Raw genomic sequence first — 26,022 nt, 5'->3', positions numbered from 1 at the left:
TGTATATACACATACATACACTTATTTTCCCCACGTGTTTATTTATATATAACTACTGTATATACTTGAGTATAAGCCGAGATCTTCAGCCCATTTTTTTTAGGCCAAAAGTGCCCCTCTCGGCTTATACTTGAGTAATTGTCCCAGGGGTCGGCAGGGGAGGGGGAGTGGCGGCTGTCACATCATACTCACCTGCTCCTGGCATGGTCCCTGCTTCTCAGATTGTCTCTGACCCCGGCAGCTCTTCCTGCACAGCGGTCACATGGTACCGCTCATTAAAAAGTAATGAATATGGACGCGACAACACTCCCATAGGGGTGGAGCGCATATTCATTACTTTAATGAGCAGTACCATGTGACCGCTGAACACAGGAACAAGCTGCCGGCACCAGAGACCATTGCATCAGAGAAGCATTGACCGCGTCAGGAGTAGGTATGATGGGGGAGGGTGAGCATTGAGATATTCACCTGTCCCCTTTCCACCGCCAGGCTCCGTCTTCCGCATCCTCTGGCTGTGACATTCAGGTCAGAGGTCGTGATGACGTGTTTAGTGCGCGCCCTCTGCCTGAACAGTCACTGCAGAGAGCCGGAAGACACAGCAGAACGAGAGGTGAATATCGCAAGTGCTGGGGGCCTGAGCCAGCGGCAACACCTGCACCTGGCCCCCATAGCGCGCCGGTGTCCCTGTCTGCTCAGGACCCCAGCACCTCTCCCCCAGCGACGAGAGGTGAGTATGTCATGTTATTTTTTTTTTATCATAGCAGCAGCATATGGGGCATAATATGCTATGGAGCATCTTATGAGGCCATCAACCTTTGTGCAGCATTATATGGGGCATAATCTATGGAGCATCTTTTGGGGCCATCAACCTTTGTGCAGCATTATATGGGGCATAATATTCTATGGAGCATCTTATGGGGCAATCAACCTTTATGGAGCAGCATATGGGGCATATTATTTTATAGAGCATATTGTGGGGCCATCAACCTTTGTGCAGCATTATATGGGGCATAATCTATGGAGCATCTTATTGGGCCATGAACCTTTGGGCATTATATGTGGCATGATATTCTATGGAGCATCTTATGGGGCCATCATTAACCTTTTATGCAGCATTATATGGGTTTCATGATCCGTACCAGGGTTTAATCCTGTCTGCCCTTTTTCCGGGTGGATCATTTCAAGGGTTAACTTTGCTCTGCCTCATTCTGGGTTCAGGTTTGCTATTTAGCTCCTATGCATCCTGCTGGCGGTGTCAGCTATAGTTCTGCCTTCGGCGTGTGAACCTGACTCTGGTAGCCCTTGATTTGTCCTGCTGTGATCCCTGACTTGCCCCGTGTCTGTTGACTCCCTCTGTCTGCCCTTTTCCCAGCATCTCCCTGTTTGTCGGCTTGATTCTCTGGTTTCTGACTTGGCCTGTATCCAGACTTGCTTCTACCTTTGTCTTATCCGCTCCTGACTGTTGCTGAACCTCCTGGCTTGTTCCTGACCACGTGTACTTCTGATCCTTTTAGTATTTCTGTCTGTTTTTTGACTCGGCTTGTCTGACTACTTTCTTGCCACTTGGTGCTTGTGCTGCTGCTCTGTGGTGCTTCTCTGTGTACGCAGTCTCACTTCCCTCTCAAGCTCCCTCTGGTGGAGGTTGCACTATACTACACCGCAGCAGCATGACATTATAGCTGAACAATACATTTAAAGGGATTTCTGCATTTTTTTCCTCTGCTTTTTGCTATGGATCCGCTTCATACCTTGGCACATCAAATGGACAGTTTAACACTGATGATACAAGACCTGTTTGTGGAACAGAAGGCCTTGGCCTTGTCTCATAACCACCTGCAAAGGGAGCTTTCTGACCCAGTAAAATCGTTGTTGATGTCTCATTGCACTCTCCTGAACCTACAGTCAAGCTCACAGATACCTTCTCCGGGGAGAGATTCCATACTGTTGAGAATTGCAAGCTATTTTTTTCTCTTAGACCCCAATCTTCTGGATATGAGGGTCAGCGGGTGGGGATAACCATTTCCTTACTGCGGGAGGGACCTCAGTCATGGGCTTTCTCTTTACCTGCTTCTGCCCCTTAACGTGTCTGTGGACAGATTCTTTGAGGCTTTGGGGCTGATTTATGATGAACCACACCGGGTCAGGGTAGCAGAGGACATGATCATGGGTCTCTCCCAGAATGAACTCACTGCTGAACAGTATTGCTCAGTTTAGACGGTGGTCTGTTGAGGTGTCTTGGGGTGACTCTGCTCTGAGATGCCTGTTTGAGAGGACTTTCTGATCATCTCAAGGATGCGCTGGCCCTTCATACACCACCCAGTTCCCTGGAGGAGGCCATGACCCAGGCCATTCATATGGACCGAAGGTTCCAGAAAGAGGAATTATCCAGCGTGAGATTCCTGTATTGCCTGCCAAGTCTGAGGTGATGTCATTCAAGGAGACTATGGAAGTTGGTGCCACCAACTTCAAGGAGGAGAGAAAATGACATGATGAGAAATTATGTTTTTATTGTGGAGATCCAGGACATTGGAAGAAGCACTGCCCCTCTTGTCCATCGAGTAACAAGCTGCCGAGTCTGGGTGATGGTCTAGGAGGTCATCCAGACTCTTAGGTACCATTTTCATTTCAAAAAGTTTTGTTAGAGGTGGAACTGTGTTATGGAGGTTTTTTTTTGCATCCACTTCAGTGTTTGTTGATCTTCCATGAACTTCATTGACTCTAGTCTGGTGTCCAAGTTAAAGTTAGGGAGTTAGGGTAGAGCCTCCCATCAAATCATTGCAATTGGTAAGACACCGTTGGCTCAAAATGTCCTTAAGTTTGTTTCTGAGGAGTTCCTCCTCAAGGTGGGTTCCTTGCACCAGGAGCGAATTTCATGTTTTGTTATGAATAATCTTCCTGCGGGACTGGTGTTGGGGTTCCCATTGTTGCAGAGGCATAATCCTGTTATAGACTGGGGATCTTGTGATACTGTTAAATGGGGTCCTAATTGTTCCAATGGTTGTCTTTCTGCTGTTTTTGTGTCTACCATTAGTCCGGAGGGTATTCCGGAGAACCTAAAGGACTTTGGGGACGTGTTCTCCGAAAAAGAGGCTGAGGTCTTACCACCCCATCGTCCTTATGATTGTACCATTAATCTTATTCTGGGTTCTAAATTGCTCAAAGCCCGTTTGTACAATCTTTCTGTCCCGGAACGTACTGCTATGAAAAATGATATCTCTTATAGTCTACGCAAAGGTCTCATCCGTCCCTCTGTCTCACCTGTGGCTGCATGATTCTTTTTTGTCAAGAAAAAAGATGGTGGTTTACGCTTGTGCCTCGATTTCCGGGAACTAAATAAAATAACGGTGAGAAATATCTACCCCCTCCCACTCATTCCTGATCTCTATAACCAATTGTCCGGGGCTAAGTGGTTTTTCAAACTTGATCTCAGGGGAGCATATAACCTTATCCACATTCAGGAAGGGGATGAGTGAAAAACGGCATTTCTCACCTCCCAGGGTGTTTGAAAATTTGGTCATGCCCTTCGGTCTCACGAAGGTGCCTGCAGTGTTTCAGAACTTCATGAATGATGTTTTTTCTGATTTTATCGGGCGCTTTATGGTTGTATACCTGGATGATATCCTTGTTTTCTCGTCTGACAAGGAATCCCACATTGGTCATTTACGTGCTGTTTTTCACAGGTTAAGGGGAAATTCTCTGTTCGCTAAACCTGAGAAATGCTTGTTTTGTGTCCAGGAGCTTTCCTTTTTGGGGATCATCAATCTGCCAATGGGTTTCGGATGGATCCTGGAAAGGTACAGGCCATTGTTGATTGGGTGCAACCCAGAGACCTCAAGGGGTTGCAGCGTTTTCTGGGTGTCGCCAATTATTATTGAAAATTCATCAAGGGGTTTTCTCAGGTGGTCAAGCCACTCACCGATCTCACTCGCAAGGGGGCTGATCTCAAAGTTTGGTCACCCTTGGCAGTTGAAGCATTTGTTTCATTAAAGAAGTGTTTTATGTCTGCTCCTGTATTGGTTCAGCCCGATCCATGTGAACAGTTCATTGTCGAGGTGGACGCATCAGAAGTGGGAGTAGGGGCTGTGTTGTTTCAGGGACCTGTTACTTTGACCAATTTAAGACCATGTGCCTTTTTCTCCCGGAAATTTTCTTCGGCAGAAAGGAACTATGACTTTGGTAACCGGGAGTTATTGGCCATAAAATTAGCTTTAGAAGAATGGAGGCGGTTCATCGGATCACGGTTGTTACGGACCACAAGAACTTGTCTATATTGAATCTGCCAAACGGTTAACTCCTAGACAGGTTAGGTGGTTGCTTTTTTTTTTTTCACGTTTTAATTTTTCAATCACTTTTCAGCCTGGCTCCAAGAATATCAAAGCTGATGCCTTATCTCGCAGTTTTGATCCGATATCACCCCCCGAACCTCCTTCCTCCATTCTTCAGCACAGGTGGTTGTTGCGGGGGTATCCTCTGAATTGGAGCAGGAGATTCGGAAGGCTCAGTCTCTTGCTGCTTCCTCTTTGCCTGATAAGCGCTTTGTCCCGGTTCAGTACCGGTTGAGCGTTCTCAGGGAGTTCCATGATTCTGCTCTCAGTGGACACCGGGGGATCTCAGCCACCCGGAAAGCCATTGCTAGGCTGTTTAGGTGGCCCTCCATGACCTTTGATATCACTGTTTGTGTCTGCTTGTGATACCTGTGCCCATGCTAAGAGCTCCCATAACCAGCCGGCCGGGGAATTGGTGACATTGCCAATTCCGCATAGACCTTGGACTCATTTGTCCATGGATTTTTATCACTGATCTCCCTCCTTTTAATGGCAAAACTGTAATCTGGGTAGTGGTTGACAGTTTTATTAAACAGGCGCATTTTGTACCTCTGGCAGGATTGCCTAATGCTGAAACACTAAGCTGTTTGTTGAGCACGTTGTACGGTTGCATGGCGTGCCTTTGAATGTGGTTTCTGATAGAGGGGTACAATTTGTGTCCAAATTTTGGAGGGCATTTTGTAAAAGATTGGGTATTTGCTTGTCCTTCTCCTCTGCTTACCATCCTGAGACCAACAGTCAGAGAGGACCAGTCACGAACAGATTTTGAGATGTCTTGCTATGTCTCAGCAGGATGATTGGTGTTCTTCGTTGCCCGTGGCTGAGTTTTCATTTAACAATCGAATTAACCAGTCCACGGGCACCTCTCCATTCTTCTGTAACTATGGTTTTCACCCCCATTTTGGTGAATTTTCTTGGCTGGATTCAGGATGTCCAGGGGCGGATACGGCAGTGCAGCAATTGGAGGAGGTGTGGAGGGAGGTCCAGAAGAACATTGGGGAGGCTCAGGGCAAACAAACTTTTTGCGGATAAGCGACGGTCTGTAGGACCTACATTCCTGGTAGGAGATAATGTATGGTTGTCTACCAAGAACATTCGTCTTAAGGTGCCTTCTGCTAAGCTAGGTCCCAGGTTTATTGGTCCTTAAGAGATCATTGAGGTGGTCAATCCAGTTGCCTTTCGCTTGCGCCTTCCTCTGTCGCTTCGGATCCCCAATGTGTTCCATAAATCCCTTAAGTCATTTGTTCCTTCCTCTGCTGGGCCTTCATCCCCTCCGCCTCCTGTCTGTGGATGGGTAGACCGAGTATGAAGTGGAACGGATTGTGGATTCTCGCATGGTCCATAGTACATTTCAGTATTTGGTCCATTAGAGGGGTTACGGTCCTGAGGATCGGTCTTGGGTTCCGGTGCTATCTGTTCATGCTGATCGATTGTTTCAGGCATTTCATGCATGTTATCCTGGGAAGCCTGGGGGTCCGGTGGCCAACCTTGAGAGGAGGGTACTGTCATGATCCGTTCCAGGGTTTAATCCTGTCTGCCCTTTTTCCGGGTGGATCATTTCAAGGGTTAACTTTGCTCTGCCTCATTCTGGGTTCAGGTTTGCTATATAGCTCCTATGCATCCTGCTGGTATTGTCAGCTATAGCTCTGCCTTCGGCGTGTGAACCTGACTCTGGTAGCCCTTGATTTGTCCTGCTGTGATCCCTGACTTACCCAGTGTCTGTTGACTCCCTCTGTCTGCCCTTTTCCTAGGATCTCCCTGTTTGTCGGCTTGATTTTCTGGATTCTGACTTGGCTTGTATTCGGACTTGCTTCAACCTTTGTCTTCTCCGCTCCTGACCATTGCTGAACCTCCTGGCTTGTTCCTGACCACGTGTACTTCTGATCCTTTTAGTATTTCTGCCTGTTTTTTTACTCGGTGAGTCTGACCACTCTCTCGCCACTTGGTGGCGCTTGTTCTGCTGCTGTGGTGCTTCTCTGTGTACGCAGTCTCACTTCCCTCTCAAGCTCCCTCTGGTGGAGGTTACACTATACTGCACCGCAGCAGCATGACAATGGGGCATATTTTAATATAGAGCATCTTATGGGGCCCATCATGAACTGTATAGAGGATTATATGGGGCTCCTGATTCAATATGGATATTCAAAAACACTTAACCTACTGATGTCTCAATCAATTTTACATTTATTGGTATCTATTTTTATGTTTGAAATGTACCAGTAGCTGCTGCATTTCCCACCCTAGGCTTATACTCGAGTCAATAAGTTTTCTGTTTTTTTGTGGCAAAATTAGGGGTCTTGGCTTATACTCGAGTATATACGGTATATATCTATCGATAATAAAGTTAAATGTTATAGACTTTAAGAAGCTTAATCCGTGAACCTCAGTGTGGGTTGCCTAAAAATGAAGCATGCAACATAAGCACATCGAACAGGGGTAACTCATATCATTAATAGCATAAATTACTATACTAAATAGCATACTAGTAGCTGGAATACATGTATTGGAGGACTATTAACAGAATGAAAAAAAAACTCAAGTGCTACTTTAAACCGAGAAATATACACATCTAATAGAAAAATCATTACAATATAATCAATTTTATTATATGAAATATATTTCATAACACAAAGAAAGGCACAAAAATAAAACAACAATTAACATCCCAAACATCTCTCTCCAGCCCATTAATTTTTATACAACAGCTACTGGCTCATCTCCCTTCCCCTCAGGATTGCTAAGAGCACCTTAGTAAGGAGCTGTCGAATCCCAATTCCCTGCCCCCACCATAGGCAATTTCCAAAGCAATGCTCATAAATAACAGCTCTCACTTTACTGACCCATGTGCTTGTTCAAAACGCAGTTATCTCGATATGTAAATATAGTGCCAACCGTGTAGACACAGAGCAAACACTGACAGACCGTTAACGTGTTCTAGCATTATAGAGCACCTGCCCAGAACTGTAACTCAAGTAAGAATGGCCACGCCTTCAAGCTACCAGGAAGGAGACTGTCGCTCTGAGCTGCTGAAGAAGCAAGTTGAGAATACCCCTTCAAGGCCAAGAGAAGAACTATGCCAATGAGATCGGTATATATATATATATATATATATATATATATATATATATATATATATAAATATATATATATACATACACACACACTGCTCAGAAAAAAAATCAAGGGAACACAAATAGCACATCCTAGATATCACTGAATGAAATATTTCAGTTGCAAATCTTTATTCATTACATAGTAAAATGTGTTGAGAACAAAGTGGAAAATCAAATTACAAGCTGATCCAACTTCAGTGGAAATGCCTCAAGAGAAGGAAATTATATTCAGTTGTGTGTGCGTGTGTTGCCTCCATGTGCCTGTATGACCTCCCTACAATGCCTGGGCATGCTTCTGATGAGGTGGCGGATGGTCTCCTGAGGGATCTCCTCACTGACCTGGACTAAAGCATCCGCCAACTCCTGGACAATCTGTGGTGCAACGTGATGTTGGTGGATGGTGCGAGACATGATGTCCCAAATGTGTTCAATCGGATTCAGGTCTGGAGAACGGGTGGGCCAGTGCATAGCTTTAATGCCTTCATCTTGCAGGAACTGCTAACACACTCCAGCCACATGAGGTCTGACATTGTCCTGCATTGGGAGGAACCCAGGGCCAACCACACCAGCATATTGTCTCACAAGGGGTCTGAGGATCTCATCTCGGTACCTTATGGCAGTCAGGCTACCTCTGGCGAGCACATGGAGGGCTGTGCGGCCCTCCAAAGAAATGCCACCCCACACCATTACTGATCCACTGCCAAACCAGTCATGCTGAAGGATGTTGCAGGCAGATCGCTCTCCACGGCGTCTCCAGACTCTGTCACATGTGGTCAGTGTGAACCTGCTTTCATCTGTGAAGAGCACAGGGCACCAGTGGCGAATTTGCCAATCCTGGTGTTCAGTAGCAATTGCCAATAGTCCTGCATGGTGTTGGGCTGTGAGCACAACCCCCATCTGCGGACATCTGGCACTCAGACCATCCTCACAATGTCGGTTTCTAACCATTTGTGCAGGCACATGCCCATTTGTAGCCTGCTGGAGGTCATTTTGCAGGGCTCTGGCAGTGCTTCTCCTGTTCCTCCTTGCACAAAGGCTGAGGTAGCGGTCCTGCTGCTGGGTTGTTGCCCTCCTACGGCCCCCTCCATGTCTCCTGGTAGTGCTTCCAGCCTTTGGACACTATGCTGACAGACACAGCAAACCTTCTTGCCACAGCTCGCATTGATGTGCCATCCTGGATGAGCTGCACTACCTGAGCCACTTGTGTGGGTTGTAGAGTCCATCTCATGCTACGAGTGTGAAAGCACAACCAACATTCAAAAGTGACCAAAACATCAGCCAGAAAGCATTGGTGCTGAGATGTGGTCTGTGGTCCCCACCGGCAGAACCACTCTTTTATTGAGTGTGTCTTGATAATTGCCAATAATTTCCATCTGTTGTCCATTCCATTTTCATAACAGCATGTAAAATTGATTGTCAGTGTTGCTTCTTAAGTGGACAGTTTGATTTCACAGAAGTTTGATTTACTTGGAGTTATATTCTGTTGTTTAAGTGTTCCCTTTATTTTTTTGAGCAGTGTATATTGGAGTGCTGCCTGTTTTCTTCTGATTTTCTACTGTAGAGGTTTGGACATCACCTTTACAGGTTTTTTTTTTGGTAGTGCTGCCAAATTTTCTTTCTCAACATTTAGAGTAAGTCTCGTCAACAAATTATCCATCTCAGAATTGTCGGTGCACATTAAAACAAGTTTCTCTCTCCCCCTAATTGTCATAGTAATATAGTTTTGTACCACAAAATAAAGGTGAAGAACCTCTTTAAGGTGATACTCTGGTAAGAAAATTATCTACCTGCAAGATAGGCGATAACCGCCAGATTGTAGCGTTTCAACTGCTGAGATCCCAACTGATTGCTAGAATGGGGGACTTCATTCTCCTGTTTGAATGGAGCGGCAGTGCACATTATCGACTGCCACCACATTTTTTTATGCGACTGGCAGATATAGAGTGTTGTACTCTGCTAAATCTGGGATTCTCTTAGAAAATAAACTGAATGCCAGTACAGATGCTTGGCCAGACGAATGCTGGTTCTTTATTCAAAAGTAAGACAGAAGTCGCCTTTTCTGGCCATCAGGCTTTGGTCACACGAGTGTAAATTATCTCATGTGAGAGAATCGGATCAATTATGTTAATGATACTCTGATCAAAATATGATCAGAGTTTGATCACAGTGTCAGCTTAGTGTGATCTGATTGTCTCTTATGAGAGAATCGAAGCACAGGTGAGGGGGAACATGAAAAACAAATTTTCTCCATCTTCTCCATTCCCCGAGTCTGAGGTAAACGGACTGCACTTGGATGTCATCCGAGTGCCGTCTAATTATTTCCATGCACCTATAAATTTGAAGAGATATGTGATATCCGATTTGTGGAACCATTTGCAGCACACTGCAATTTTTTTTTCTCATGACGAATCTGTATGAGGGAAAAAAAAGCTGATCAGGACTGCCCCATAGAATTACATTGGTCCGAGTGCTGTTTGATAAAACATTGCATAGCACTTGTCCGATATCTACGCTCGTGTGAGCGAGCCCTCAGAGAGACTTCCCTGTTTGAGTCAGCGCTGATCTTTTAGTTATTTATCCTGTGCATAAGAGATGATGGCATCTTTATGGAATACACCTTTAAAGCTAGAATCACTGCAGGAAGTCTGGTGCAGGTTCTGATACAGTGTTAAACACCAGTAAGAAATAGCAGCATTTGCATAACCTAAAAATAAGCAATTAATTGTTGACGAATAATTTCAGCGTTAAATAGGAAAGGTAGATTAGGTCAGACGTAATATTACTTGCACAAATAAAGACAAAAGATCAATGCCCAATTAAATGTTTTCTATGTAACCTATAATTATAATACAACATAAGACAGCCAACAGTGACAGAACTAAAGTGTATAAAAAGAAATAAAAGGGCATCTTTGGCTCCCAAGTCAGATTTTTGGTGATCAGATAACTCATAATTACTGTGTAACATATTAAATAAAGCATTTACCTAGACCAACCTAAGCTAAGTGTATGCTTTTATACAATGAGCAAACTGCACTGAGCACTATTGATGAGTGAACGTGCAGGGATAAGGTGTTATATGAGCAAGCTCAGGTGCTAACCAAAAAACATGATTGAGTCCCCGGGGCAGCATGTCTTGCAGCTGTTCGACAGCAGGAACAAATGCAGGGATTGCCTAAAACAGGATGTGAGACATGCAGCCGCAGGGACTCAGAACATATTATTCGAACACGCCGAAGTCACTCGGTTAGCACCCGAGCACACTCAGATAACAGCTTAACCCAGCACATTCGCTCATCACTATTAGGCACCCTTTGTTCCTCTAGGAGCTGCCCGCAGGAAGAATGTAGTTTTAATGTTCCCCTCTATCTAGCAGGGCTCCAGGCTGTTCTGTTAAACCAAAAAATATATATATTTAGGTGCTGCTGGCTCTTAAAGAGAACCTGTCACCCCCAAAATCGCTGGTGAGGTAAGCTCACCGTCATCAGGGGCTTATCTGCAGCATTCTGGAATGCTGTAGATAAGCGCCCGATGTTACCTGAAAGAGGAGAAAAAGAGGTTAGATTATACTCACCCAGGGGCGGTCCCGGCACAATGGGTGTCTCAGGTCCGCTCCGGCGCCTCCTATCTTCATTCCATGATGTCCTCTTCTGGTCTCCGTGCCGCGGCTTCGGCGCAGGCGCACTTTGTCTGCCCTATTGAGGGCAGAGCAAAGTACTGCAGTGCGCAGGGCCTCTCTGACCTTTCCGGCGCCTGCGCACTGCAGTACTTTGCTCTGTCCTCAACAGGGAAGACAAAGTACGCCTGCGCCGGAGCTTGAAGACCAGAAGAGGACGTCATGGAATGAAGATAGGAGGCGCTGTACCGGACCTGAGACACCCATAGGACCGGGACCGCCCCTGGGTGAGTATAATCTAACGTCTTTTTCTCCTCTTTCAGGTAACATCAGGGGCTTATCTACAGCATTACGGAATGCTGTAGATAAGCCCCTGATGACGGTGAGCTTACCTCACCATCGATTTCTGGGGTGACAGGTTCCCTTTAAGTTTTAAAATTTGTTCATGTTTTCCAAATATATTTTTCATTGTGTTTCCAACATTTTAATTCTGAGGATGGGGCCCTGTATATAACCATTTTTTTTAAATGTATATACTTGAAAGGAACAGTTCTTAAGAGTACATTTACATGTTCTAGTCAAATAGGTTTTTTCTGCTATACGTTTTTTTTGCAAAAGAAAAAAAATAACTTGACCACAATGTGTGATGGATCCTAAAATTGCACCTAAGTAACAGCAGATTCACTTAAAAAAAAAAAAAATCACTAGAGTGCTACTTTAAAATTAATGTAGACCCTTATCCACTGTTATGTGGAAATATTAATGTACTTATGATAGTTAGCAGCTTCTGCACCACCAGATTGCCAGAGTGACTAGTCGGATCACACAGTCTCCTACATGGTTTGACATGTCAATATGAGCCTATGAGATAGCATTGAAAAAGCAACTTCCAGTGCGCACAGAAGACTTATCAGTTTACACACATTGGCACTTACTTGCCGCAGAAGAGGGCTAGACATGTGCTGGGAGCAGACAATAGCAATCAGTTCGTTAATCACTATATGCACTACGTTCATTATTAACTGTCACTAAGGGCATAGTCAGACGGCTATGTAAATTGGATAGCGATTGGACTGCAGTGCAAGGACTGCCCAGCAGCTCTCCCGAAAAAGAGCATGACAGCTGCGTAGAAAGATATGGAGTGGTGACGCCCAGGAGAGCTGCGAGCCAGTCCAGTCGGTGCATTGTCCAATTTATACAGCCATATGACTGCGCCCTAAGGGGCTAAAAAATGAGAGTGAATATTCTACAAAGTGCTACTTTCATCAAATGGCCTGTGGTGCAATATTGAAGCCATGTTCACATGATGTGTTCCTGATGCAATTTTACGCCGCGCTTTTCAAAACCAGTTGTTGGCAGAACACGCCTCCTTTCCACGGAGTGATGTGCTGTCAATGACAATTCTATTTATACAGCCATAAACGATCTGATCAATTTGTTCATCAGATGAGTGGAGGCATGTTTAAAACACACTGATTGCCGGCTTATGTAAAAGGACTTTAAAGAGAATCTTTCACCAATGAAAACGGCTTATATTAGTAAATAAGTCTTTGACCTGATGAGGCAGATGTACTTCTTTTGATAATCCATGCAAAAATTGCTGTATTAGAATGTCCAGCTCGAGCTGAACGCCTTTTAATTTGTGGATTTTACTGACAATCTGACACATTTCAAAGTAAGGACACCAGTCCCATCTGGTCTAAGATCTATGTAGTTTGAATGTTGACAAATCTGCTTGAGAAGGTCCGGCCTGCTGTAAACTTGTTTAATAACTTTAGTAAGTATTGGGTGTGGTAAGGTAATACACAAGTCCAAAGGCACAAGTCCCTCCAAACAACAGTATATATTTTATTATGAAGGAAAAGATGAAAAACAAACTATTAGTATTTAGAGGAAGAAAGTGAAATAGATTACTAAACACAAAACAATAGTCATTTCCCAATGTACTTGCACCAGACAGAATAAGCAGGGAGTGCCTTCATATATTTCCTAATTCACGGCTGTGTAATTCTTTTCTAATATTCTGGCCTACCTACAGTTAGTTAAAGTGTGCGCCACATATTTCATAAAGTCATTTTTAAAAATAAAGCATTAATTCAAATTCACAATTAAATAAAACCCATTGCCAATAACAGCATTACAGTAAAGAAAAAGATGTCCAGTTATAGATTGTCTAGGGCAGCCATTCTCATTCCTCCGCAGCTTGGCGTAACCTCTGAAAAGAATTATTTTCTAGGAGTGACTGACATGTTGAGATATTTTTACTATGTGCAGAATAATGTAGACTTACTACGCTTTAAAAGGGAATCTGTCAGCAGGTTTTTGCTAGCCTATCATACAGCTGCATGAAGTAACACACACCCTAATTCTAGCTTTGTTTCACTTACCTTACTGGTTGCTGCAGTTTGGATAACATTCCCATTTTATCTGCCTCAGATCTACCAGTTCTGAGAGTGCTGAGCTCTCTCTAACCCCGCCCACACCACTGATTGGCAGTTTTCAGCCTATAGAGAGTGCACACAGGCTGCTGCCAATCAGTGGTGGGGGCGTGGTTGGACTACATGGTTGCAGGGTTACTAGTCCTCCATGATAAAGTCATTGTTTTATCAGCAGGAAATTCAAAACTCCAGTAAGCAGCCCAATAAGTGACACTTTGCTGGAATCAAGAAGTGTGTCTGTTCATTATGGTTTTTCTCAGAATTAGAATTTCTCGGTTTTTAAGAATTAAAATGAATCGGTCATGACATTTAAGATGTGACAGTATCCTAGACTAGTAAAAGGCACACCGATTTCTCCTTGTGTCCATTATCTGTATCTCTGCTGTACGTTTGCTGACTCACAGTTAATAGTTTCAATGTACTGCAATTTAGCAGGCTGGCACATTCAGGTGATTGACAGCTTAGGTTCTTTTACTATGCACACAGAGACGTCAATCAATGGAGTGTGGCATGAATACATCGGATGTCTGGGATATTGCCCTCCGAGCGCTGCGACTGTGAAACTGAGATTAACCAAACTACAGCATGATCACATTTAACATTCCATTTTAAAGCCAGCATACCTGTCATCACTTAATGCTGCTTCCGCCTCCTGGACGGGATAACATCAGGAGCTGACTTCACCCCTAGGATACAACATATCTAGAGGAGTGCTTAGGTTAGTGCGGGATGCAAAGGACTCTGTCCTACACAGCAAAGAAGCAGCTTTTCATCAATCTGACTACTTTTGGAATCCTTAAGCAGCACATGGTTTATTTAATTTTGAATTCTCTTTTTTTTTTATGACAGCCCAATTTGCCACAGAACTCAAGTCTTACCCCTATGGAAATCCAGAGTTCAACACAACCTCGCTTAGGAAACATTACTCTAGGGAGAAATTAATGTAAACCAAAAGGAAAAATGCCCAAGTCAAGTCACTGGTATACATGCAATAACCACATTTCTTGTTCTACCCTGATAAAAGAGGATTCATCATCATTAAGCTATTCCTTCCTAAGTTACCGTAATATTCTTACTCCACACGCTTTTTTTTTTTTACTCTCCAAAATTAGGAAAAAAAAATTAAATACGCTCTGGAAACCATTTCAGAAAAAAAAAAACACACACAAAACACAATGTATATAAATGTGTGCCCAAGGGCATTACCTTGTGTGGCATCTACTATTACATTGGTCAAGCCAAAAGTCAGATTATAACCCAGAAGGTGGGATCCTGCACTCACGTGAAGCATCTCTGCTCTTATCTCTTTCTCTTTACTGTTTGTGGTAAACCAGACTAACAGAGGATATAAGCCACCGTTTTTTTTCTTTTTACAAACAGTATGTTTTGGTGCATGTCTATTTCGTGTAAAAAAATACATGCATTTCCTATCGGCTTCTCTATTTGGCCTTTAACAGTGCATGTATTAATGCCACCAATAATGATTGTTATAAAAAAAACAAGTCTTGATGAAGGAGGCCTCAACAGTAATGCACTTGAAAGTATGGCCAGCTCATCTCTCCATAAGCCTAGATAGCTAATGGTACCTCGTATTATCCCCTGCTTACGTCCTCACAGTAAAATATTACCACTAGAAACATACCACCATGTAAGTGCAATAATATAATTCAAGGGTCTTTCAGATTCACTGACAACTCAGCCCCTAGTAATTGAACAGTACGATAACAAGCAACACCCTTGATTTTAACACTTCGGCTACGTGAGATGATTAATTATCCCATTACTGGACGGCGCTTTCATTTTTTTTTTTTTTAAGAACTTATCAATGCATCCTACAAGGAAGATAATTTCAGCCAATAATTGAAGATAATTTCAGCAACGTTTTTTAGTCATTTTTTTCTCTGTCAGCATTGAGTTTTTTGGAGGGAGATCTATTACCAATCACATCTTTTGCAGTCCCATTTTTTGTTACCGACTCATTGCTGACATGTGAGGTTGAAGTCACTTCTGATGCACTCCCTTGTATCACAGTGTTGTCATTTTTACTCCTATCGTTCATCTCAATAGATTCAAAGTCTGCTTCATTCCATTGCTGAGCATCCTCTTCCTCTTCCTCCTCGTCTATTCCAGAACCTGAAAGTAAAGCCCTCCGGTCCTCACTTTCAATTCCACCCCACCGAGTCTGGTCTTTGGGACAAGTGGCGACTTTGTACATAACTGGAAACAGAACTGCAGTCAGCACAGAAGCCGTCAAGATTGTGTACATAAGTACTGGGTGGGCAGGAAATAATCCCTGAAGGTAACCTACAGATGCAGGAATAGCCATCTCACCTAGGGCTGCCCCAACGACAAACAGGGAGGCAGACTTTCCTCCAATGGTTGTGTACTGTTGAGCCCAAGAAAAGCCACTAGGAAATGTGGTAGCCATAGAGCCACCATAGAGCGCACTGCCAATCCAAAGCACAATGGGGTGGGTATGAAAAAGGAGTAAAAACAAAGATGACACAGCACAACCAATCACACTAAGCAGCAGCATGGTGCCAGGATACAAACACGTGGCAAAACAGATGGCCAAACCTCGAACTGCGGCAAACACTCCCCAAAATATTGAATTCAGTCCAGCTGCTTTATCGTGATCCATTCTTACTGTAGTGATGGCATAAGTAAAAATATAGGAACCATAGGCAACTTCTGCACCAACATAGGAGAAAAAGAACAAGACCAGAAGAAATATGAGGGCATTGTGGTATTTGGCTGTCCGTACTTTCTCTTCTGTGCTCTTGATGGTGGACTGGTTTGATTGGGTCTTGCTGTACAAGATAAATAAAAATAAAGAAACCAGCAAAATATAAGTTGCAATAACAATATAGGATAACATGGATTTTTTTATTCCCCAACGCAGATCTAGCAATTCCTGGGATGTTTGGTTGATACCCTTCAGCTGCGGCAATTCTGTGAGACGAAGCTTATCAAGTGGCAGAATTTCTGGGATTAATTTTGCCAATATTGGAGCTAACAGAGCCCCTAAAGCAAAACTGAAGTGGAGTGCTTGCACATGTGGTCCAGCTTCATCTCCCCAGGTATTGAGAATGACGACATTGCCACCTGTTGAGCAGAAAGAAATAATATTTTAGGAAACAGCAATAAAAACATGCTTAGTAAAAACTGGTGAAAAGCCACTTTTGTCTATTCTGCAAACTCCAGTCACACAAATCTAATAGAATGTCAAGAGCATGAGAGCTGATCTTACACGCAATAAGGCCTTACAGGTATAAAAGCAATGGCATGGGTCTGCAAAAGATTATTTAAAGGGGTCGTTCAGGATGAAAGTAAGTGGGCAGTCACGTGACTGCATATGTGAGAATTACATACTTGCGGTCATGTGTCGGTTAAATTGCAGAGTTTCTCTCAATTGAGAAGTCTAGTTGGCATGCAACTGCAAGTATGCTATATGCAAATCACGCAGTCATGTGACCTCAGACTAACTGCAGACTTTATTTTGACATGGATAACTCCTTTAACCCCTTAGTGACAGAGCCAATTTTTACAATTCTGACCACTGTCACTTTATGAGGTTATAACTCTGGAACGCGTCAACATATCCCGGTGATTCTGAGATTGTTTTTTTGTGACATATTGTACTTCATGTCAGTTTTCGATAAGACTTGTTTTTACTTATGAAAAAGAAACAAATTTGGCATAAATTTTGAAAATCTTACAGTACATTTTTAAATTTTTAAAATTTGTGCCCTTAAATCAGAGAGTCAAGTCATACAATCGTTAATAAATAACATTTCCCACATGTCTACTTTACATCAGCACAATTTTGGAAACTTATTTTCTGTTAGGAACTTATAAGGGTTTACAAAACCATTTTTTTTTTTTTTTTTTTTTTAGGAGCCACATCACATTTGCAGTGACTTTGAGGGGCCAATACGACAGAATATGCCCAAAAATGACATCATTCTAAAAAATGCACCCCTCAAGCTACTCAAAACCACAATCAAAAAGTGTATTAACCCTTCAGGTGGATTCACGAGAACTAAAGCAATGTGGAAGGAAAAAATTAACATTTACCTTTTTTCCAAAAAATTTACTTTAGACCCAAACTTTTTCATTTTCACAAGAGTATCAGGAGAAAAATGGAAAACAAAATTTGTTGTGCAATTTCTCCTGAGTATGCCGATACCCCATATGTGAGGGAAATCCACTGTTTGGGCACATGGCAGAAGGGAGGGAACACCATTTGACTTTTTGAATGCAAAATTAGTTGGAATCTATGGTGGGCACTATGTCGCGTTTGAAGACATCCTGATGTGGCTAAACATTGAAAACCCCTCCCCCCCAATTCTAATTCAAACCCTAACACAGCCCTAAACCCAACCCTAACACGACACGACCCTAACCCCCAACACAACCCTAACTGCAAACAATGGAAAAAAATAAAAAATTTTTTTAACCCCTTTCTGACCTCGGACGGGATAGTACGTCCGAGGTCAGATCCCCCTGCTTTGATGTGGGCTCCGGCGGTGAGCCCACATCAAAGCTGCGACATGTCAGCTGTTTTGAACAGCTGACATGTGCGCGCAATAGCGGTGAGTGGAATCACAATCCACCCGCTGCTATTAACTAGTTAGATGCCGCTGTCAAACGCTGACAGCGGCATTTAACTTCCGCTTCCGGCCGCGTGGCCGGAAATGTGCGCATCGCCGACCCCCGTCACATGATCGGGGGTCAGCGATGCGTCAGGATGGTAACCATAGAGGTCCTTGAGACCTCTATGGTTACTGATGCCGGCCTGCTGTGAGCGCCACCCTGTGGTTGGCGCTCATAGCAAGCCTGTAATTCAGCTACATAGGAGCGATCTGATGATCGCTGCTATGTAGCAGAGCCGATCAGGCTATGTCAGCTTCTAGCCTCCCATGAAGGCTATTGACGCATGGCAAAAGTAAAAAAAAAAAAAAAGTTTAAAAAAATATTAAATAAATTAAAAAAAAAAATATATAAAAGTTTAAATCACCCCCCTTTTGCCCCATTCAAAATAAAATAATAAAAATCAAATATACACATATTTGGTATCGCCGCGTTCATAATCGCCCGATCAATAAAAAAAAAACATTAACCTGATCGCTAAACGACGTAACGAGAAAAAAATTCGAAACGCCAAAATTACGTTTTTTTGGTCGCTGAGACATTGCATTAAAATGCAATAACGGGCAATCAGCAGAACGTATCAGCACCAAAATGGTATCACTAAAAACGTCAGCTCGGCAAGCAAAAAATAAGCCCTCACCCGACCCCAGATCACGAAAAATGGAGACACTACGGGTATCGGAAAAAGGCACAATTTATTTTTTTTTTAGCAAAGTTTGGAATTTTTTTGCCACCACTTTGATAAAAAATAATCTAGATATGTTTGGGGTCTATGAACTCGTTCTGACCTGGAGAATCATGATGGCAGGTCATTTTTAGCATTTAGTGAACCTAGCAAAAAAAGCCAAACAAAAAACAAGTGTGGGATTGCACTTTTTTTTGCAATTTCACCCCACTTGGAATTTTTTTCCCATTTTCTAGTACACGTTATGGTAAAATAAATGATGTCGTTCAAAAGCACAACTCGTCCCGCAAAAGAATAAGCCCTCACATGGCCATATTCACAGAAAAATAAAAAAAGTTATGGCTCTGGGAAGGAAGGGAGCGGAAAAACGAACACGGAAAATCCCAAGGCCATGAAGGGGTTAGTTTATTATTTTCATCCAACTATCACAGTGATCAAAATGAACCATCAGGAAAAATCTCCTATTGTTGTCGGGTACCAGCCGGAAGATCTCGGCGGGCTCACTACACAAAAAAACAAGCCAGCATGTACCGCCATCAGTGAAAAAATAAAAAAGATACAGCTCTCAGAATAAAGCGATGCAAAAATAATTTTTCTATAAAATAGTGTTTATTGTGTAAAAGCACCAAAATATATAAAAAAAGTAAAATTGTGGTGTTGCTGTAATAGTTCTGTGAAGAAAAACGCCGTATGCACAACTAAAGATGGTGCCCAAGTAGGTTCCCACACCATCTAAAATTTAAGAAAAAGAACTTCCCACTCAACTTAACCCCTTCATGACCCAGCCTATTTTGACCTTAATGACCTGGCCGTTTTTTGCAATTCTGACCAGCGTCCCTTTATGAGGTAATAACTCAGGAACGCTTCAAAGGATCCTAGCGGTTCTGAGATTGTTTTTTCGTGACATATTGGACTTCATGTTAGTGGTAAATTTTGGTCGATAATTTTTGCGTTTATTTGTGAAAAATATGGAAATTTGGCGAAAATTTTGAAATTTTGAATTTTTATTCTGTTAAACGAGAGAGTTATGTGACACAAAATAGTTAATAAATAACATTACCCACATGTCTACTTTATATCAGCACAAGTTTGGAAACAAAATTTTTTTTGCTAGGAAGTTATTAAGGGTTAAAATTTGAGCAGCGATTTCTCATTTTTACAACGAAATTTACAAAACCATTTTTTAGGGACCACCTCACATTTGAAGGCAGTTTGAGGGGTCTATATGGCTGAAAATACCCAAAAGTGACACCATTCTAAAAACTGCACCCCTCAAGGTGCTCAAAACCACATTCAAAAAGTTTATTAACCCTTCAGGTGCTTCACAGCAGGAGAAGCAACATGGAAGGAAAAAAATGAACATTTAACTTTTTAGTCACAAAAATGATCTTTTAGCAACAATTTTTTTATTTTCCCAAGGGTAAAAAGAGAAACTGGACCCCAAAAGTTATTGTACAATTTGTCCTGAGTACGCCGATACCCCATATGGGGGGGAACCACTGTTTGGGCGCACGACAGGGCTCGGAAGTGAAGGAGCCCCATTTGACTTTTTCAATGAAAAATTGGCTCCAATCTTTAGCGGACACCATGTCGCGTTTGGAGAGCCCCTGTGTGCCTAAACATTGGAGCTCCCCCACAAGTGACCCCATTTTGGAAACTAGACCCCCCAAGGAGCTTATCTAGATGCATAGTGAGCACAGGTGCTTCACAAATCCGTAAAAATGAAAAAGTACTTTTTTTTCACAAAAAATTTATTTTAGCCTCAATTTGTTCATTTCCACATGAGCAACAGGATAAAATGGATCCTACATTTATTGGTCAATTTCTCCTGAGTACACTGATACCTCACATGTGGGGGTAAACCACTGTTTGGGCACACGGCAGGGCTCGGAAGGGAAGGAGCGCCATTTGACTTTTTGAATGAAAAAATAGCTCCAATCGTTAGCGGACACCATGTCGTGTTTGGAGAGCCCCTGTGTGCCTAAACATTGGAGCTCCCCCACATGTGACCCTATTTTGGAAACTAGACCTCCCATGGAACTAATCTAGATGTGCGGTGACCACTTTAAACCCCCAAGTGCTTCACAGAAGTTTATAAAGCAGAGCCGTGAAAATAAAAAATCATAATTTTTGAGGAAAGAAAAATGTTTTAGCAACAATTTTTTATTTTCGCAAGGGTAACAGGAGAAATTGGACCCCAATAGTTGTTGCCCAGTTTGTCCTGAGTATGCTGGTACCCCATATGTGGGGGTAAACCACTGTTTAGGCGCACGTCAGGGCTCAGAGGGGAGGGAGCACCATTTGACTTTTTGAACGCAAGATTGGCTGGAATCAATGGTGGCGCCATGTTGCGTTTGGAGACCCCTGATATGCCTAAACAGTGGAAACCCCTCAATTCTAACTCCAACTCTAACCCCAACACACCCCTAACCCTAATCCCAACTCTAGCCATAACCCTAATCACAACTCTAACTCCAACACACCCCTAACCACAACCCTAACCCCGACACACCCCTAACCCTAATCCCAACCCTAACCCTAATCCCAACCCTAACCCCAACACACCCCTAAGCCTAACCATAACCCTAACCACAAGCCTCATCTTAACCCTATTTCCAACCCTAGCCCTAATTCCAACCCTAGCCCTAAGGCTATGTGCCCACGTTGCAAATTCGTGTGAGATTCGTTTGAGATTTTTCCGCACCATTTTTGAAAAATCCGCAGGTAAAATGCACGGATTTCCAGTGTTTCTTTGTGCGGATTTCACCTGCGGATTCCTATTGAGGAACAGGTGTAAAACACTGCGGAATCCGCACAAAGAATTGACATGCTGCGGAAAATACAATGCAGTGTTTCCGCGCTGTATTTTCCGCACCACGGCCACAGCGGATTTGGTTTTCCATGGGTTTACATGGCACTGTAAACCTGATGGAAAACTGCTACGAATCCGCAGCGGCCAATCCGCCGCGGATCCGCAGCCAAATCCACACCGTAGCCTAATTCTAACCCTAACCCTAGCCCTAACTCTAGTTCTAACCCTAGCCCTAACCCTAGTTCTAACCCTAACCCTAAGTGGAAAAAGAAAAGTAAAAAAAAATGTTCATTATTTTTATTATTGTCCCTACCTATGGGGGTGATAAAGGGGGGGGGAGGTTCATTTACTATTTTTTTTTATTTTGATCACTGTGATAAAACCTATCACAGTGATCAAAATGTACCTGGAACAAATCTGCCGGCAATGCGCCCGCCATTTTGGAAGATGGCGGTGCCCATGGAGCAGATGGACGGACACCGGGGGGCGCGGACAGGAGCACGAGGGGAGCAGACAGGAGCACAGGGGGGAGCAGACAGGAGCATGGGGGGAGCGGACAGGACGGGGGGGCGCAGAGCACAGGACGGAGGACTGGGGAGGCGAACGGATGGTGGCTGTGGGTGGGTGGGGGCAGATCAGGGTTTTCAGCCATGGCCGATGATATTGCAGCATCGGCCATGGCTGTATTGTAATATTTCACCATTTTCATAGGTGAAATATTACAATTCGCTCCGATTGGCTGTTGAAAGTGAAACAGCCAATCAGAGCGATCGTAGCTACGGGGGGTGAAGCCACCCCCCCTGGGCTGAAGTACCACTCCCTCTGTCCCTGCAGATCGGGTGAACTTGGAGTTGACCCTTTCACCCGATCTGCAGGGACGCGATCCCTCCATAACGCCACATAGGCATCACAGGTCGGTTTGGCACCGACTTTCATGACGCCCACGTGGCGTCACAGGTCGGGTTAATATGCGTAATATTGTAGCTTAATGCAGTCTGAAAACGTTTCGGCCTAACTCGGCCTTCATTAGTACCGACTGGTGTAAGTGGTTCTGTCGCGCCAGACACAGCGTGAGAAAAATTCACAAAAAATCACTTTAAATATGTGTGGTCAAATATGGTCCACGGAGGAGCTAGCCAACTAGCGGGGGATACCGTGTTGCTGCAACCCACACGCTCTGTACAGTCTGTTCAAGGTCAGCCTTATTTTAGGCACCATCTCCTCCGTGGACCATATTTGACCACACATATTTAAAGTGACTTATGTGAATTGTTCTCACGCTGTAATAGTTCTGACCCAAAAAAATAAAGCTGCCTTATCAATTTTACCAAACGCCAAACAACATGAAAAAAAAAAAAAAAAACATCCTGAATTGCTATTTTTTGTCCATTCTGCCTCCCAAAGATCAGAATAGAAAGTGATCAAAAAAGTCATGTGACCGAAAATGGTACCAATAAAAGCGTCAACTCGTCCCGAAAAAAATAAGCCCTCACATGACGGTCCGAAGAAGCATTGAAAAATTATAGCTCTCAAAATATGGTGATGCAAAAAAATTGTTTTGGCAATCAAAAGCATTTTTTTTTTAGGGTGTGACAGCAGCCAAACATAAAAATCCGACATATATCTGGTATCGCTGTAATTGCACAGACCTGACAGTCGTCTAATCTCAGCATGAGGAACAGCATAAAAAATAAATAAAACCAATTCTTCACCTGCTGTTGATTTGTTCATTCTGCCTCCCAAAGATCACAATATGGTTCGGCACACATTTATCCTGCGCTCTGCACTGATCGCTATCACCAATGTTTCCATGTAAATCTCTAAAATACATAATTTAGACGGAAACCCTGGCAGAAGATTCCCTATAATGAGGCAGATGGAGGCACTATGGACGCTGTCTGACCTATGAACCAGTGGTGTCAGTCTTTTTAGGCGTGCATAAAAACGGAGTGCGCCACAGTTTTGTGCATTTTTGAAAAAAAGAACATTGCTGAACAGAGGCCAGACAGAGTAGGGCTGCCGTCACACTAGCAGTATTTGTTCAGTATTTTACATCAGTATTTGTAAGCCAAAACCAGGAGTGGAACAAATAGAGGAAAAGTATAATAGAAACATATGCACCACTTCTGCATTTATCACCCACTCCTGGTTTTGGCTTGCAAATACTGATGTAAAATACTGACCAAATACTGCTAGTGTGACGGCAGCCTTATTCTGCGGCCTCATTACAGTGCATGGATCCCTCAGGGGTTTCATCTGAATCACGTCACTCGGAGATTTAGATGAAGACCCCAAAGTAAGTGCTTAGCGATCAGCACTGGATAGATATGACCCCAAACGGTATGTAAAACGTTCCCAATGAAAGCTTCAACTCAATCTGCAAAAAAAAGTTCCCTCTCAGGTCCGTCATCTGCCAATGGAAATATAGGGGGTTTCCACGTTACTAGTAGCACAAACGCTTTGGAAAAGCGAAATGGCTCCTGGCCTTCCCAAAAGATAGTCAGCAATTTTTGCGCTCCCAAATCCAAAAGCCCCCTCCCTTTTGAGCCCCAGTGTGTACCTAAATCACATTTAGCATTCACATGTTTGGCATTTCTGGAGCGATGCGAGCCCGCCTAATTTATAGGTGCTTATGTTCAGAAGCATGAGCTGGGAATAACATACTGGTCACTGCAATGTAGTGGTCACTACCAGGTACTGGTCACTACAACGGCAGTTTTGCAATTTTCACTCAGCAACATCCACTGCTGCTTATTTCTGGAAAACACCCATGGAGTCAAAATCATCACTACACCTGCAAATAAATCCCAAAGGGGTATAATTTAAGAAATGGAGTCACTTGAGGGAGGATTCTACTCTTCTAGCACTTTGCGGACTCCACAAACAGAGCCCCTAAACTATTCTGGGAAAATCTGCACTTCAGGAAGCAAATAGCGCTCCGTCCCTCCAGAGTCTCGCAGTGTGGCTAAGCAGAACTGTACAGCCATAAATGGGGTGTTTCGACATTCACCAGAAGTTAAATTTTTATCCATTTCCAAGTGTGAAAATGTAAAATCTAGGGCCAAAACAAAATTTTGGTGGTAATTTTTTTTTTTCTTCACTGCCCAATGGTATACATTTCTGTGACCCACCTGTTGTATTAGTATGATCACTGCACCCCTAGATGAATTCATTGAGAAGTGTAGTTTATAAAATGTTTTTTTTTGCTGTTCTGGCACCTCAAGGGCTCTGCCAATGTGACATGGCACGTGCAAACCAGTACAGCAAAATATAAACTCCAATATAGCGCTTTTTCCCTTCTGAGCTTTGCCCTGGGCCTCAAAACCAGTTTTTTTACCAGATAATTTGGCGTAGTCAGGAGAAATTGCACAATAATTTTTGGGTTCGATTTTCTCCTGTTAACCTTGTGAAAATAAAGAATGTGGGGGCTAAAATAACATTTTTGGGGCGAAAATTTCATTTTTTTATATTTTCACGACTATGTTATAAACTTCTGTGAAGCACTTGGTGGTTCAAGGTTCTCACCCCAGAATAGATAACTTTGCTGAGGGGTCTAGTTTCCTAAATAGTGTAACTTAAGAGCAGTTTCCACTGTTTAGGGACATCAGGGGATCTCCAAATGCGACATGGCTAATTATTCCAGCAAATTTTGCTTTCAAAAAGTCAAATGGAGCTCCTTCCCTTCTGCCATGCCCCCGAACAGTGTTTTTTCCCCTCATATGGGGTATCTGCATGCTCAGGAGAAGTTACCCAACAAATTTTGGAGTCCATTTTTTCCTGTTACCCTTGTGAAAATAAAAAAATTGGGGGTCTAAATTAAAATTTTTGTGAAAAAAAATTAAATGTTAATTTTTTCCTTCCACATGCTAAAAATTCCGTGGAGTACCTGAGGGTTAATAAACTTATTGAATGTGGTTCTGAGCATCCTGAGGGGTACAGTTTTTAGAATGGTGTCACTTTTGGGTATTTTCTGTCATATACACCCCTCAAAGTCACTTCAATGTAATGTGGTCCCAAAAAAGAAAAAAAAAAAAAAAAAAAGGGGGTTTTGTAAATTTTATTGGAAAAAAATTTGAAAATCGCTGGTCAACTTAACACCTGATTATATGATTATAAGACAGACCTAGATTTTAGAGAGGTAAATAAGAAAAAAATATTTTGAGCCAAATAGTGTGCAAAAACATTTAATAAAATACAAAAATATTATCTGTGGCTGATGCTCTGTTATGGGGGATCTGTGTATTACAGTACAGTGCCTGCAGTACCGTATATTGTAACTACCACCCCCACATCCTCAGGAATACACCCACTTACTGTATACATGGATGTATTCTGAAAGATCAGGGAGGTGGTAGTCACATTTGCTATAAACACTTTGGAC

The 26,022-nt window shown here is 43.0% G+C and overlaps 1 protein-coding gene across 1 annotated transcript in view; it reads right to left on the bottom strand.

The window, feature by feature from the left end:
- Positions 1 to 12,877: 12,877 nt before the first annotated feature.
- SLC60A2 (solute carrier family 60 member 2) overlaps positions 12,878 to 26,022 on the bottom strand; it is an 86,294-nt gene continuing 73,149 nt past the window's right edge. The window contains exon 4 of the mRNA XM_077289472.1: positions 12,878 to 16,596. Within this exon, the coding sequence (XP_077145587.1) occupies positions 15,377 to 16,596 (1,220 nt within the window). The 3' untranslated portion in view covers positions 12,878 to 15,376. The remainder of the gene's footprint in view (positions 16,597 to 26,022) is intronic.

The sequence above is a fragment of the Ranitomeya variabilis genome, chromosome 2 (assembly GCF_051348905.1).
Source record: "Ranitomeya variabilis isolate aRanVar5 chromosome 2, aRanVar5.hap1, whole genome shotgun sequence".
Lineage (NCBI taxonomy): Eukaryota > Metazoa > Chordata > Amphibia > Anura > Dendrobatidae > Ranitomeya > Ranitomeya variabilis.
The sequence above is the reverse complement of the archived record's forward strand: the minus strand, read 5'-3'. Positions and strand labels throughout refer to the sequence as shown.